This window comes from Planococcus citri, chromosome 3, assembly GCF_950023065.1.
Source record: "Planococcus citri chromosome 3, ihPlaCitr1.1, whole genome shotgun sequence".
Classification (NCBI taxonomy): Eukaryota; Metazoa; Arthropoda; class Insecta; order Hemiptera; family Pseudococcidae; genus Planococcus; species Planococcus citri.
The window spans coordinates 65,315,699-65,331,680 of record NC_088679.1 but is presented as its reverse complement, the minus strand read 5'-3'; the positions used below and the strand labels follow the sequence as shown (position 1 = coordinate 65,331,680).

Here is a 15,982-nt window from a genome sequence, read left to right as displayed (position 1 = left end):
ATTGATAACTCTCTCCCTCTCCTTACAACCATGCTATTATTTTCGCATTTCTTTTTTTCACTGAAAATATACGTATCAAATAAAACCAGTTTATGGTTCATGTACTCAATTTTTATTTTAAAAAAAATAATAACTTTTTGGTAACCAAAAAGGTCTGAAAAAAATACAAAACGAGAGAGAACATTTTAATTCAGAAAAAATTACCAAAAAAAAACACGAAAATTTCAATTAAATTTAATAGGTTCAATAGCTCAAAAATAAGGTTTAAGGATTAGAATAATACCTACCTATGTATAAGTACCTAGGTACATATAAATACACTTAGTTAAAAAAAAACTTTTTTGTCAATTCTTTTTTGGGGGCACACTAATTCTTGAAAGTTTTGATTCCAGAATTTTTTGTTCCCCTTCCCATCCCAAACATCCAAAAAAATTGATTTGCATCCTCTTTTTTCTTTTCTGAATTTTTCAAAGTCAAAAACCGTCAGGTTGAGGGGGGGGGGTGGAATGTCAAAAAGCGTAAATTTTCAGTAAAATACCCAGTCAACAAGTGCCATTTTGGATAAAATTTTAAAGTGAGGCAATTTTTACCGAAATTGTCAAAAAATTCTCATTTTTTGTCAAAATTGTCAGAGAGTGTCAATTTTTGATGAGTTGACTATGTTGTAAATTTTTTTGGTCAAAATTCTCAGGAAGTAGTTTTTTGATAAAATAGTCAAATAGTCGTAATTTTTCACAAAATTGCTATGCTTTTTGCCAAATATGTCCGAGAAGCATCAATTTTTGCCTCGCTTGTCTAAAAGTCTTCTTCATTTTGAAATTTGTCAAAAAAAGTCTGGTTTTTTACAAAATTTCTGAAAAGATTTTTATTGTCGAATAATTCTTTAATTTTTTTCAGTTTGTATGAAAATTTTTGATATTTTTGAAATTTCCTTTGGAGGCACTATGTACTTTTGCGTCCCCCTACAAAGAAAGCTTTGGTTACTAACCATATCTTACAATCAAACTAACACTTCAATTGTCAATTTTAGCAAAAAACAAGGACGACTTATTGACGAATTGATTATTGACAAAAAATGACAATTTTTAGTTCTTTGGCAATTCTGACAACGCCGAGACTTTTGATAATTCTTTCAGAAAGCAGCAGACATTTCAACGACGTGTGGCAAAAAAAACAAACTTCACTAGTTTTTGGCAAAGAAGTGAGATTTTTTCTGTCATTTGTTAAATTGTTGGTATTGTGAGAATTTTTGGCAATTCTTGGCAAAAATAAAACCTTTTGAGCAACTTTGGAGAAGAAAATTTTTTGGATTTTTTTTACAAAAAACGACAATTTAGAGCATTTTTGGCAAGAAACAACTCTGCCAATTATTGGCAAGTAACAATAGACTAACATTAGTAAATTTTTTTGACAATTTTTGGTGGAAAAGCGACAATTTTTAGCATATTTTGGTGAAGCGAGAATTTTTGTCATAAGGCGAACTTTGAAAAATTGTTGCCAACTTATTTTCTACACAATTTGAGACCTTTTTGTCAATTTATTGCAGGCAAAAATAAAGCGAGACTTTTGGACAAATTTTGACCAAATATCAAGGCTTTTTGAAAACACTATTTTTGACGAGAAAACAGTGGTAGGTAGTTTGGAAATTTTGACTGAAGACGAGATTTTGAAATATGTACCTATTGCCTCATCGATTTGAAAAAAATCGAAACTACGAGTATTATTTTCAATTACCTTTACTCATCAAAATTAGTGATTCGACTTATTTTCACGAATCAATGATTCGTTATTCGTCATTAAACAAACTGTGAATCATGATTCATTCATTTCGAAATAATTTTTATCATTTGTGTTTTGTCGGTAGGAAATGCTATAAGTTGACTTTATTGCTACATTTTTGTGTTTGTGGATTTTAATCTTTTAAGTTCTAGATCCTACCCCTTTCCTGCTTCAATTTTAATATTTTCGTCAAATTGCATTGCTCAAAAGATGTACGATACCTTCTCCATTCTATTGATTGATTAATTGATTGATTGATTGCAGACAAAGCATCGGCGAATCACCGGCAATCTTCGCTCGAAAATGAAATTTGCTTTCTCAATCAAGGCGAAGAAGACGAGATGGTGAGTTCAGTACAGGCAGACACCTATCTACTTAAAATTGTACCTGCTTCCTACTTTAGTTGGACTTACCTTAGACCTATAACTGCTACTTCTACGGTACTGATTTTTCCCCGCAGGAGATCTACGGATACGAGCGCAGCATCTTCGGCACCGCGTTTACCTGGATTCTGATCATTTTATCATTGGGTACGTTGAGACTAGTCTTTCATTGGTATGAACATTGGATGTTGTACAGCACGCATCGAAAATGCGCTTTAAAATTCGCAGAAAGCGTTCTAGTTATTGTAAGTATTGCTGTTGCTTTTCTCCTGCTCATCACTTAAGTATACCTACTTATCAGTTAACCAATAATACTGTCTCATGTCTCTGAAACTGTGTACTTTGTACCATGAACTGTCGCACTAATGCGGATTAATCGTACATACTATTTCACAAATCTGGCTCCGCAATGCATGCATGCTCGAGTTTAACTCACCGCACTGCACCGCCTATCTATCTAACCTATTCATGGACCAACGGGCACTTCATCTCGTTTCAATGATGATAAATTGACGATGATTGTCTATAAATAACGATGTCTATTTATCATAACGGTACCTACTAACAATACTTTACTGGAGACTCTATGTACTTTTTTTTGTTGCAGGACAGATACCAACAGTGCCATACAACGTATTTTGTCAAAAAAGTCGAAAGAACCAGTTTGGAGAAGCTTAGGTATGGAAAACGAAATGTTTGTTTTCTTTATTTTTAAGGCTTATTAAGTTATTACGAGAAGCATTATTTAGGTCCAAGGTCTAGGTTGAGCTACACGTACACGAACACGAGGCTCCTGGTTAGGTAATTATCGCGTGTCTCAATTACAAAAAAATCTTCATTAGGATCAATGCCGGGTGGTTAGATTGTCACATCCTTGCTTTTGTTTCACAAATTCTGTACAATCTCTATTTTTAGATGTTTTTTTGAATTTTGAGGGCCTCCATTCGAGGAAATCTACGTATGTTATTCGCCGCGGGGATCCGATGAAAGTTTCTTCTCTTCAAGGATAGATTAGTTGGGTAATTTTTTTTAATCTTTCATAGAGATCAAAATTTTGGAGAATTTTACCAATTTTGATTTTATTTCATTTGTAATAATTTTTTTCAACTTTGGAGCCCTCAATATGAGAAGGCCAGCATTGTTTTGGATATAACTGAGGGAGTTTTTTTTTTTTTTTTTTTTTTTTTTTTGTTTGGAAAAGGGAGTAAGTAGGTGATTTAGAAGGGCTGAAACCAAAACAATAAAATTTGAAAAAAAATACAAGGAAATTAGAAATCTTTCAAGCCAGAGGACAAACATTAAATCAAAAGATCAATTTTTTGGTTCCAATTTTGATGGGGTTCTAAAAAGTTGTTCAGACGATAGATGCCCAGACGAACAAAAATTGAAAAAATTTATACTCGCTCACAGACTTCAATTTAATTTCGCTTATCGCTGAAAATAAATTGAAAATTTATGAGGAGTTCAAACCGGACTACTCGACTCTTTCTGCTACACATATTTTTAGAACAACCATGATAGAAAATAATTATGCTTGAATATCTACTCAGTATTTTGTATTTATGATGATGTGTTTTTATGACTTCATAAGCGCAGAGGACGTGCAACGTGTCAGTAATGATGATCTGGACGATAGGACAGTGGCTCAGTTGGCGCACGAAACTCGATCTTTAGTGAGGATATATTTCAACGATGGATCCTTTATCGGTAGGTACATTTTTATTGACGTCTGTACCTCAATCTTCGATTTTGCTCAAACATTTTTTTTTTTTTTTAAATCAAAAGACTTTGAGGCAGGTGGTCTGTTTTTTTTTTAACCATCGAAATTACTCATCATAATGCCCAACTTTAGAGTTTGATCACTCAGGATTGCTGCAACTTGAAGAAAATCTGTTTTTTGGAGTTTTAAGGGTATCTACTCACTTACTCAGTTTAAAAAATATCCACCAAAAATTTCTAAAGTTCAAAGTTAAGCTTTTTTTGAAAAATCGTATGACTAGAGGTTTTTAGTTTTTAGAGATGCTTTACATATAATGCACATACCTACGAATATCAGTTTATTTTATTGATCCTACCCCTCCAGCGTCCCACATGGGTCCCTTCACGCTCTCCAATTCTCTGAAAATTGAATAACGTGTATTATTGGTTTGTTTATTTAGATGAAAGCGATTTGATCACAATCTCGGTAAAGAAACTCAGATACGTTTGGCGCGAAGATGAAAAAAAATTCAGCAAAATTGGCGGCGTTGAAAAAAGTTTGAGTAAAGCAGATTTTCACAACATGATAGGCTATTCTAAGCAAGATCAACTTTTAAGGTGAGCCATTTTTTTTTTCGATCATTTTTCTAACGTTTTTATAATAAATGTAGAAACAAATGAAGGGCGGTTTTCCAAAAAGCGATAAGTCAAAAATCATGATTTCGAGATAAATGACGTTTTTAGTGCCCATTTGAAGCCATGATGCATTTGGAGTATGCAACCTGTCCTGCATGTTGCATTAGGTCTACCTCAACACGTATGTGTTGGCTTCGCGCATATATCCAAACCCTCACACATTAGAGCACCTTCACTGAACGAACGTTCAGAAACGTGATTCAAGTTCTTATCATAACTTCATAATTCATAAATCATAACACAAATTATTTTTACTTTACAGCAACTTGCGTGCGAAATTATTAATTATTTTATTTTATAGACTCGAAAATTTTCAATGATAGCCTACACACGTAATAATTATTGCTATGAAACAGCGAAGTTATAATTTTTTTTACACTCGAAATACTCAAATTTAGGCTACTATTCTATTCTATTTTACACTACGCAACCAATGAATCAAAATTATCGAAATATTACGTAGATTATTAAATGAAGTTTACCAGGAGGAAAAGGTACTCAGCTATTGTTGCACTTGGCCGTTTATAGGTACATATTATTATATATAATATATTGAACTATTGAAATTATAGATTACTGTACTCGTAGTTGGCGTAATATTTCCGCTAAATTCGTTCGATACATCAACTGAAAGAAGCAGTACTGTTCGCCATTTGTGATGCTAATTGCTAAATATTTGTACTTTGATCGAAGTGAAAGACATGGGGTGATGTACTGATGTACGTAGAACTTAGAAGTTGAAAAAACAAAAACCCTACTTGCTGACCATTATTTTGCTCTCTATTTGGAGGAGTATTATTCTTTTCAAAGGAAGAACACCACGAAATGATATTATTATCCACAGTTTTATTAATAATCATTTCCTTCTATCGAAAATCGAAATTAATTAAGTAAATTCCATTGCAGGTCAGCTGGTGACTTAATTTGTATACACTGTAAAGTAAAACGCAGCATCGGACATAGGATAAGTGATAAAAATGCTCTAGGGTGGTCGCATTCAGCGGAGAACGATATTTTCCATACTTTTCGCTAGGAGGTGCTCTAATGTGTGAGGGTTTGGATACATGCTGGTTTCGCGGTGTAACTCGAGTTCGCAGCGCTTCTGCGGCAGAAAAAGTAAACTGACTTATCGACTTTTGGAAAAACGATTTTTCAGTTTTTCATTTATATGATAAAACCAGTGGTGCAAATCGATGTAAGTCAACTGTTAATCACAAAACAAAAGTAGAAAACCAAAAAAAATCGATTACAAAAAATTTAACCTGTATTTTTAACAAAAATTATCCATTTTGGCAATCAAATAAAAAAAAAAGTACCTATATTACAATACTATCTAAGTATTGAAAAAAAACAATTTTCACAGCTCTACTTCAACGAACACGAAGTATTACAGTAGGTACAAAAAATTTAACCCATATTTTTAACACCAAATTCAAAGGTTCACTGGATAAATGGTGACTTATCGCATTTTGGAAAAACGATTGCGATCTGCAACTTACGGAAAAGCTGGATTGCGAGTAAATAAATAGGTATTTTGGGTAGGTTAGGCATTAAATAGGTGAGATACAACCTACAGAACACAATTGCGTGAAAAACTCAATTTTCAAAAAACTTGACTTATCCACTTTTGGAAAACCGCCCTTCAAATACTTACTGTATCAGTGTATCTAAATTTATTTTGCGTACCTATAGGCGAGTGGTGTATGGCAAGAACGAGATTCAAATCCAATTGCAATCGATCGGTGTGCTCATGCTGCTGGAGTTTCTCAATCCATTCTATATATTTCAAGTATTTTCGCTCATTCTGTGGTTCGTCGAATTGTACCTGTATTATTCATTCGCCATTATCGCGATGTCGTTGTTTGGTATCATTTCTTCAGCTGTGCAAACTCGAAAAGTACGTACTACTACGTAGCAATGTGTATAGGTATACTGTATAAGTGTATAGGATGCATCTCGAAAAAAATATGAGATGATTTTGACCAAATTTTATGGAGCAATTCATTTTGAGTGGAAATTAAGTCAACAAAAAAAAATGTAGGCCTCGGAGGTGCCCTTGGAGAAGGATATGGGTTCTCAAAAAAGGGACATTTCTGAAAAAAATTATGGTTTTTTCCCTCTGGTTCCTACTCAATCTGTTTTGAGAAAAATGGCTCAGTTCCAAAAGAAAATATTATTGAAGTTCTGAGTCAACCTAAACCAATGACAATAACCAAAAAGTTATGACATTTTTTTCAATTTTTTCAAATTCGCAGTTATGACAAAAAAATTGGCACCACTGTGTTCCAAAATATTTTGCTAGTTTCAGAAATGATGTGTTTCCATAAATTTTGGTTCGATTAATGCAAAATAGGTATTTCAGATGAAAAAATTTTCAAAACACCAATTTACCAAAATTAAGTGATTTGCAAATTTTCAACCGCTCAGTAACTAGAACTCTAAAGTGGTCTTTGATTTTGATGACAATGAGCTAGATTGGCGCAAAATGACGGATTCGGTCATTTGGAACAAAAATCGTTAATTTTCTTGAATTTTCCCAACTCAGTCTTGGAATTCCTTGTCATGATGAAAAACACTTTCTTCCCACTTCTTGAATTTTAAATAAAGTTTTCGCTGACAAAATATGTATTACATTTTTTTCAAATTATAATGGTAAAAAATTTGTCTCGCATCAAACATTAAGTACTATTGTTTTACTCACTAAATTCTGAATTTTCGAAAACAGCATTAATTAAATCCAGAAAAATCCAATTTCACACATCAAAAATTATTTTTTTTTCACCTGTTGGATAAAAAATTTCCACAGTTTCCACCTTCCCTTCGCTTTAGGTCACATCACTTTCCTTTTCTAAAATTTAAAATTTCTGAAAAACTTATCTCCTCATTTGAAAAGTATTAAATCCAGAGAAATCTTTCACTCATCAGAAATCATTTTTTTTTTTTTTTTTTTTTTTGTTTCTGGAGTAAGAAAATTTCAAAAGTTTCACTCTCGCTTTGCTAGGGCCAATTTGTCTTCCTTTTAAGAATGGGGAATTATTGAGAAATTTTTATTCAAATCTAAAGTACCTAGGTATTAAATCCAAAAAATCCAATTTTATGCATAAATAATTATTTTTTAACAAAATTTTCTCCGTTTCCTTCTTTGTTTCGCTTCGGATCACATCACTTTTTTTCCAAAATTGAAGTTTTTGAAAAACTTATGCCCACTGGTAATTAAAAACACCCCCTCCCCCCACAAAAAAATTTGAAAAGTATTAAATCCGGAAAAATCAATTTCACTCATCGAAAATATTGTTTTTTTGATTCTGAAGCAAGAAAATTTTAAAAGCTCAACCCTCCATTAGCTGAGACCAATTTACTTTCCTTTTCAAAAATTGAAATTTGAAATTTTTGAGAAGATTTTTATTCAAATCTGAAATAATGTGGGTGGGTAATTCTCAAAAAAAGGTCAATTTTGATATGCATAATTTTGAAAAACAAAAATCATCATTGTATTCTAGCTGAAAAATTAATTTTCAGAGCCCCCTCCGGCTTTCCTCTTCCAATGGTTGAAGGGGAAAAATTAATGGTTGAAAGTTGTAGGGAATTTGACGTAGAACAAAAAAGTACTGAGTTATTTTCGACGTAAAATCAACCCCTGAGGATAAAACTGCAAAAGTCTCATTTTGGGGAGTTCAGCCCCCCCCATGAAAAATTAGCCAGAGGGGTACGGGATGATAACTCTCAGGAATTATTCAGAGGATCATCCGCAAAAAAAATCTGTGCTAGGTAAAAATTTTTTTGTGATTTTTCACCTAATTCGCTTATGTAGAACCCCTATTTGAGACGATATTTTGAGGAACCTCAACTTGAAGGGACGGGAAGGGGTTTGCAGCGATATGAGTTGAAGCACAAACACGCGCAAACGAAATACAAACGATTGATTTCATCCATCCCCCCCTTAATTTCAATTTCTAACCCTTTTTCCAAAAACCATTTCTCCAGCCCCCCACAAGTTATCCTCATTTTCTTGGAAAGGGCGAAGCACAAACGACGCGAGCCAAATCACAAACAAGCAATAACGAAGCACAAACGATTGCCACCATTTTCAATTCGATTGGCGGTGGTGGGGAGGAGGCTCACGTTTCCCCAGCCCCCCCCCCACAAACTTTTCTCAATATCTCCGAAAGGGTTAAAGCACAAACGACCGGACTTGAAGCACAAACAAAACGAAACACAAACGATCGAACGACCTTATTTTCAACCCAATCGGTTTTGGAGGGGGGGGGGCAGAGAAGTGTACCTGACTTTTGGTCAAAACGTACTAGCACCCCAGAAAATCTGCCAAAACGATGTGTCACATGAACAATTTGACTCTGGGCCCTTTTTTCCAAATCGAGGCCTTTTTCTCCAATTTGCTACTTGGGCCCTAATCCTTAAATGAGCCACTGCAACTCAGAATGAAGGTCTCCACTGAATTTGGTCAAAATCCTCCTACATTTTTTTTTCGATCCACTTGAATGTTTGTGCTTTTGTCTGTTGGAATTCACGAGATATTGGCGACACATCGTAAATTTGTTTTTTTGTTTTGCAGAACCAAAAACAACTAAATACGACGGTCCGAGCCCAGGGTACGGTAACCGTATGTCGAAAATTGACCGACGGCAAAAATCAGACAGCCGAATACGAGCAAGTCGCCATCAGTGACCTGGTGCCAGGAGACGTTATCGAAATTCCCAGAAGCGGTTTTGTGGTACCTTGCGACGCTGTGCTTCTTTGTGGCAATTGCATCGTAAACGAAAGCATGTTAACTGGTCAGTAAACCATACCTACTTAACGTTATGTTAAGTTACATTACGTTACGTTTACGTTACTTACAGAACATTTTACCTTATTATGTGCAGGTGAAAGCGTTCCGGTGACCAAAACAGCACTACCGAATGTAGGCTCCGGCTATAACGAAAAAGAAGATCAAAATCATACGCTGTTCGGGGGCACCCAAGTGCTTCAAGCCAGATATTACGCAGACGAAAATATACACGCGGTTGTACTGCGAACTGGCTATTTAACCGCCAAAGGCAATCTGGTTCGTTCCATTTTGTATCCTATACCGCACGATTTTAAATTCGATCGAGACATTTATAAATTCGTGTGGGCTTTAGGAGCGGTTGCCATCATCGGTAGCGCGTACAGCGCTTTCATCAAGGTAGGTATCCTAGCCTTTAAGATATATTCGACGTCGTCGTGTCGTTTAGATTCTACCCCTATCTACTTATTTTCTCCCAGATTGTCCATAAGGCTGCCTTATTCGAAACCATCATCGACTCGTTGGATATCCTTACGATTGTCGTTCCTCCTGCGCTGCCAGCTGCCATGACAGTGGGAAAGTATTATGCTCAAAGCAGACTTCAAAAGCAGAGAATCTCTTGTATGAATCCGTCCGTGATCAACGTTTCCGGCTCTATAAATTGTATATGTTTCGACAAAGTGAGCGCTAAATTCAATACCTCTGCTTAAGAGTAGCTTAGGTTAGGTTAGGGAAATGATACAAGATATTGATCATTTGCAGACGGGCACATTGACTGAAGACGGTCTCGATTTATACGGCGTGATACCAGTACAAAATAAACAATTGGGGCAATTGGTTAGTAACGTTCGCGACACCGATGTGGATGTCCATTTGCCTACAACTTTCATCGAAGCCATGGCTACCTGTCACTCGTTAACTTTGATAGATAGTGTCATTTCCGGAGATCCTTTAGATGTTAAGGTAGGCATTACATTATGTTTACGTACAATGCGTATAGTCTAAACTGCGAATCGCCAACTTGAGTTGTCCTTAAGTTCAATTTTTAACGTCATTGTCTCAATTATTGCAGATGTTCGAGGCGACCGGATGGATTTTAGACGAGACTGAATTGACTGATACGCTCAAGTACGACTTACTGGCTCCAACCGTTGTGAAAGCTCCATCACCTTTATCGTCGCCTGCAACTTCGATACCGACATCTCCTTCATCATTGTCGCTTTCGGCGACTTTGGCTGACGATCGTGAAGTGAGCCTTTCCTACGTATACCTATCTTTGTATCTGATCGTCATCGACACTTGACCGATAATTTTTCGTTTCTAGGTAGGCATCATACATCAATTTCAGTTCTCGTCACGTTTGCAAAGAATGAGCGTGATTACCAAGCATTTAAATTCCAAAGATTTCACCGTGTATTGTAAAGGATCGCCTGAGATGATCGAATCGCTTTGCGAGCCAAATTCCGGTAGGTGCTTATTCAATACTATGGATGTAAATATGTAAACTGGGCACAAGAAAAAGAAAGCAAAAATGTAATATTTAAATTGAGCTCATAATTTTCAAAAATTTGCCAGAATTTACTGCTCAATCCAAATTTAGTTTCTAAAAATTACTCAAAATTCGAGACATTGACTCTCAAAGACTTTTTTTTTTTATTTTTCAAATACATATTCAGATTTGTTTAGACCCAGCATTTTTAATTTTTTACAGCTCCTTCTTGTCAAGAAATTGAAACTTTGCAGGAAAAAAAACACATTTTTTACCCCATTTTTCAAGTTTTTGACAAAATTATTGAAATAGGTGGATTAGTAGGTGAAATGAAAATTTATCTAGCCATTTCTTTTCTCTGATCCAAGATGTCTAACAAGCAGAACAACAGGCCAAAAGTAGAATATTTTCTCGAATATTTAATGTGGGACAAGGAGTCAATAGGTAGTTCTTCACTCAAGAAAGGATTTTGGGACTTTTTTTAAATTTCAAATTTTCACATTTTCAGATCACTTGAAAACGTTTTTTTCAATTAAATTTTTTTTAAACAAGAAAAGAAATATAAAATCTTGGAATTAAAAAAAAAAAAATGTATTCAAAAGATGGAAATTAAACAAGACATTTTGAAAAATATTTTAAAAGAGGTGCGGGGTCAAAATGTTTGTTTATTGGTTTCTTTCAATTTTACATCATCAAAGAAAAAAAAAAATCAAAATTTCAAAAGAAGGAGGAAATAAACCGAAACCTTCAAACCTGAATTGAAAAATGAAAAACTAAAACAATTTTTTCTGTTATTTTTATTTTAACGAAGGTAAATAAGTGGGCTCAACATTTTCAATGTTTTTTTTTTTCAATTCATCATTCAAGAAAAATATTTTCTAAAATCAAAGTTTTCGAAGAAGGAGAATATTACATGTAAAGTTTTAATGATTAAAAACTAGAAAAAAAAATAGTGTCAAATTAGCAAGCCAACACGTGAAACAATATAAGGTTGGTATTTTGGTTTTTGAGGAGTTTTATTTGTAACTAGGAAAGGAGTAAAGATCTATTTTAGACAAAATATTTTCATTCATTTTTTTAAGGTGGGAAGAATAAATGAAAATTCCAAATTTCAATTAAGAATAGTAAAGAAGAGGAGTTTTTTTAGGCATGAAAAGTTCCCCTAATTGTTTTTATTTTGCTCCTAAAACAGCTGCGAATCTTGAGCATTAGAAAAAAAAAAAAAAAAAAAAAAAACAGAGCTGCAGATGAATATTTTACCGCTTTAGAGCCTTAGAATATAGAGATGTTGTGAGGTGAATTTTTCGTTTTTTTTTACAAAATGCATAAGATTTTTAAACTATTTTTTTTTTTTAAATAAAATTTTGGTGAAAAGTGAAATGGAGCAGAATTTATGATGTCATTTACTTATCTACCAATCATTGTAAACCTATTACTGGAGCCTGGAGAGTATTTAAAGTTAATTTTTGTTTTTTCTGAACGCTTTACAGTGCCACAAAATTTACACAGCGTATTAGAGAAGCATACGGAGAAAGGCTATCGAGTAATCGGCGTCGGTTACAGAACGTTTCCATCCATCGACATAATAAAACTCAAACGACTCCACAGGGATGAAGTGGAACGTGACTTGATCTTCGTCGGACTTGTAATTTTTGAAAATAAATTAAAACCTCAAACCGTTCCAGTTATTGCTGATTTAAAACAAGCTCGCATGAAGCTGGTCATGTTGACAGGTATGCTTAATTAATCGAACCTAACCTAACCTAATCCAGCTTCACCATACTGAAAATTGCTTACAAGGGAAGTACTAATCCCAACTGGCGCAAAAATTTTATAACTGGACACAGAAGAATCGGTAGAGGAATCCAAAATAAACCAATAGCCAGAATTTCCAGTGCTGAAATTCATTTTTCAATTTTTAGCGAATTTTTGAAAATTCAAAATTTTAGGACCAAAGATGGGAAAAATCAAAATCTTATAAAGTTAACCTAGAAAGCAGAAATGTGGTTTTTACACTATTTTTGACGTACCGAGTCGATTGGTGATGGGTTTGAGCCATTTTGGAGCTTACAGCTAATTTTTGGATTCTCCAGTTTTCAAAAAAAAAAAAAACAAAACAAAAAAACACTGTATTAAGTTGGGTGAATTGAAATTCATGTAGCCTATTTCTAAACTCGAATTCACCATAATTATGATTCATTCAAACGATTAGGCACAGATTTTCAAAATATTTTTGTGTGGTCTCAAATTTAATTTTTTTTCGTACACTATTAAAAAAAATCATTGTTTGGGAATCGTGAACAAAAAAGGATGAAATTTGGTTTTTACCCCATTTTCGACCTCTTAAGTGAATTGGTGATGTTCCGAATTGTTCTAACCTCTCCAGCACTTTTTTTTTCAAAAATGATCGCCTGAGAAAATTTTGGATTTTAGCCAGTATGAAATGATTTTGAAAATAAGAGCCTAAATCGATCGAATGGATCATAATCATGGTAATTCGAGCTCATAAGGGTAGATTTCATTTTAACCACCAGTTACTTACAATTGTTTTTCTGTTTTTTTTTTTTTTCGAAAAATGGAGAATTTGAAAATCGGCTGGAGGTTCCAAAACTGTTCAAAACCATCACCAATTGACTCGAGCGATCTAAAATGCAGTAAAACCCAAATTTCAGCTTTAAAGACTAATTTGATAAAATTTTGATTTTTACTCCATTTTTGGGTCAAATTTGAATTTTTAAAAATTTGCCCACGATCGAAAAATGCATTTCAGCACCTGAATTTTCGGCTGTTGGTGTATTTTGTGATCTTCTATCGATTCCTTATTGTTCGGTTCATAAGTTTTTGAGCAAGTTGGAATATTTTCCTTGATAAAGTGAAGTGTGAACAGTTGTGCATTAAGATTTTGCGGTCGTGTTGATATTTTAACTGCTGTACAGGTGATAACATTCAGACAGCCATATGTGTCGCTAAAGAATGCGGAATTATCGCGAGAAACGAATTCGTCGCTACTTTAAATGTAACCGAGACCAATGGTCGAATCACCGATGATGCCCACAATCGGTCCAAATTAACGTACACGATACGAGGCGGTGGTTCTGGGGCCATTCATACAGACACCATTACCGCAGCTGATTCGTCAAAATTTGTAAGTATAACATTCAGGCAATCAACTATTATAGTCGTATTTAAATCACTTTATACCTACCCAAACACCTAAAATATTTTATTTCGCGAATTTATCAGCTGACGATGCCTCAAAATAACGACAAAGGCAGCAGCGACGTTGAAATGGGACTAAAACAGCGGAACGATTGCAAATTCGCGTTAACCGGTCACACATGGAGTGCAATTAGGCAACATTATCCGGCCAGTGTGGCGACTGTGCTAGCCAATGGTGTGGTTTTCGCTCGTATGTCCGCCGATCAAAAGCAACAAGTGATACAAGAGTTGCAAAATTTAGGGTTTTATGTCGGTACGTAAATTAATCAACAACTCCAAGATGTAATCGAATTAATCTAAAGGTATTCGTATACCTAATTAATTTCACATTTTTTTATTTTCTTCGAGCAGCGATGTGCGGAGACGGAGCCAACGACTGCGGGGCTCTAAAGACAGCTGACGTGGGTATTTCGCTCTCTGAGGCGGAATCCTCCGTAGCATCACCGTTCACTTCGCAACAGGCGGATATCGGTTGCGTACCAAAGGTAATCCGCGAAGGACGAACCGCATTGGTCACCTCATTCGGCCTGTTCAAATTCATGATCCTGTACAGTTTGCTGGAATTCTTCTCGACAGTGCTTCTGTACGGCGAGCGGAGCGCCTTATCTGATTTCGAGTTCCTGTACATCGATGTCTTCCTCATCGTCGTATTCGCCTTCTTCTTCGGTCAAAGTAAACCTTACGGTGGCGCTCTGGTCCCACAAGCTCCCTCTTCTAGTCTTCTATCCGCAGTTCCCATCTTATCTTTACTTCTGCAAACCGCCCTAATGGTTATGGTGCAAACCATCTCGCTGCTTCTGGTCAAAAATTTCCACTGGTACCAGCTGGCTGCTCCTTTAGCCGTTCGACACGAATTCGATAACTACGACAATTACGCCGTATACACGGTGTCCCAATTCCAATACATCATCTTGGCGGTGACTTTTTCAGTAGGCAAGCCTTACCGCGAACCTATCTACAAGAACGCCGGCTTGTTTTGGTCGCTGACCACGATGACTCTGGTGTCCTGCATTGTAACCGTCACTCCGCCCGTTTTCCTACAACACCAGTTTCAACTTAAAATGCCACCAAGTCTCGACTTTCCGCTCATAGTGGTCGGTCTGGCCGCCATAAACGCTGCTGCCAGTTTACTCATCGAAGACGTGCTCGTCAATATCGTTCTAGTGAAGTTTTTACAGTTCCGTGATCGGCGTCGCCTTCGCAAAATCCACTCGGAATATGACCAGGATCGATCTATCTGCAAATCCAACTCCAAACAGCAAATTTATTCGTCCGATCAACATTTGATGCAGATGGGCCCCGGAGCTAAATACTATGGCACTATGGGCAGTTATAATTTCATTTGAGAAGCGCCCTTACTGGGCATGTATGTACTTACTACCTCCGTGTCCCCCATACCAGGTGTAATTGCACATTGTGTGTTCTTATTGCCCTTTTTATACCTTCACCAACCCACCCATTCTCAATTTTGATATCATAATGTACCTCTTGTGTTACCTTCTATATTACCTATTTATCTACATGCGATTTCCCTTATGATACCTACCTGTCTAGCGAGCTAAGATGAACTGTTTGTACATAATTTTTATTTTTATTACGCGATCTTCATTTTGTCTATTTTGTGTTTTGTTTTTTCGTTTGTTTGATTGTTTCTTTTTTTTAAAAATCTCGAATAAAATACGATGTTAATGTTGTTGTTGACGTTTTCGTTATCTGTGAAGTGTGTATGCAAAACTATATTGGCGTTGTCGTAACATTTATGGTGGACAGGTGGAGTGGACAGTGAGACGATGCGATAGTGCGATAGTGTTAATAGAATTGCCTAACCAGTTTGCCTAACTATTACAGTGTATCTCACACATTATGTATTTATACTCGAGGCAATTCTTTTTCGATGTTCTTTCTCTTGAAACGGATTTTTTTTTAGATCCA

At 35.4% G+C, this 15,982-nt stretch overlaps 1 protein-coding gene across 2 annotated transcripts in view; it reads left to right on the top strand.

Annotated features, from left to right (window-relative positions):
- Positions 1–15,743, top strand: part of LOC135842105 (polyamine-transporting ATPase 13A3-like) — a 30,852-nt gene extending 15,109 nt beyond the window's left edge. For both annotated transcript variants that reach the window (XM_065359462.1, XM_065359463.1), the window contains exons 3-18: positions 2,044–2,123; positions 2,240–2,407; positions 2,770–2,840; positions 3,754–3,869; positions 4,322–4,478; positions 6,249–6,453; positions 9,130–9,349; positions 9,440–9,741; positions 9,822–10,022; positions 10,105–10,305; positions 10,415–10,591; positions 10,667–10,808; positions 12,322–12,564; positions 13,768–13,976; positions 14,075–14,303; positions 14,402–15,743. In XM_065359462.1, coding sequence (XP_065215534.1) covers positions 2,044–2,123; positions 2,240–2,407; positions 2,770–2,840; positions 3,754–3,869; positions 4,322–4,478; positions 6,249–6,453; positions 9,130–9,349; positions 9,440–9,741; positions 9,822–10,022; positions 10,105–10,305; positions 10,415–10,591; positions 10,667–10,808; positions 12,322–12,564; positions 13,768–13,976; positions 14,075–14,303; positions 14,402–15,396 — 3,716 coding nt within the window. In that variant the 3' untranslated portion in view covers positions 15,397–15,743. The remainder of the gene's footprint in view (positions 1–2,043; positions 2,124–2,239; positions 2,408–2,769; positions 2,841–3,753; positions 3,870–4,321; positions 4,479–6,248; positions 6,454–9,129; positions 9,350–9,439; positions 9,742–9,821; positions 10,023–10,104; positions 10,306–10,414; positions 10,592–10,666; positions 10,809–12,321; positions 12,565–13,767; positions 13,977–14,074; positions 14,304–14,401) is intronic.
- The last annotated feature ends 239 nt before the right edge of the window (positions 15,744–15,982 follow it).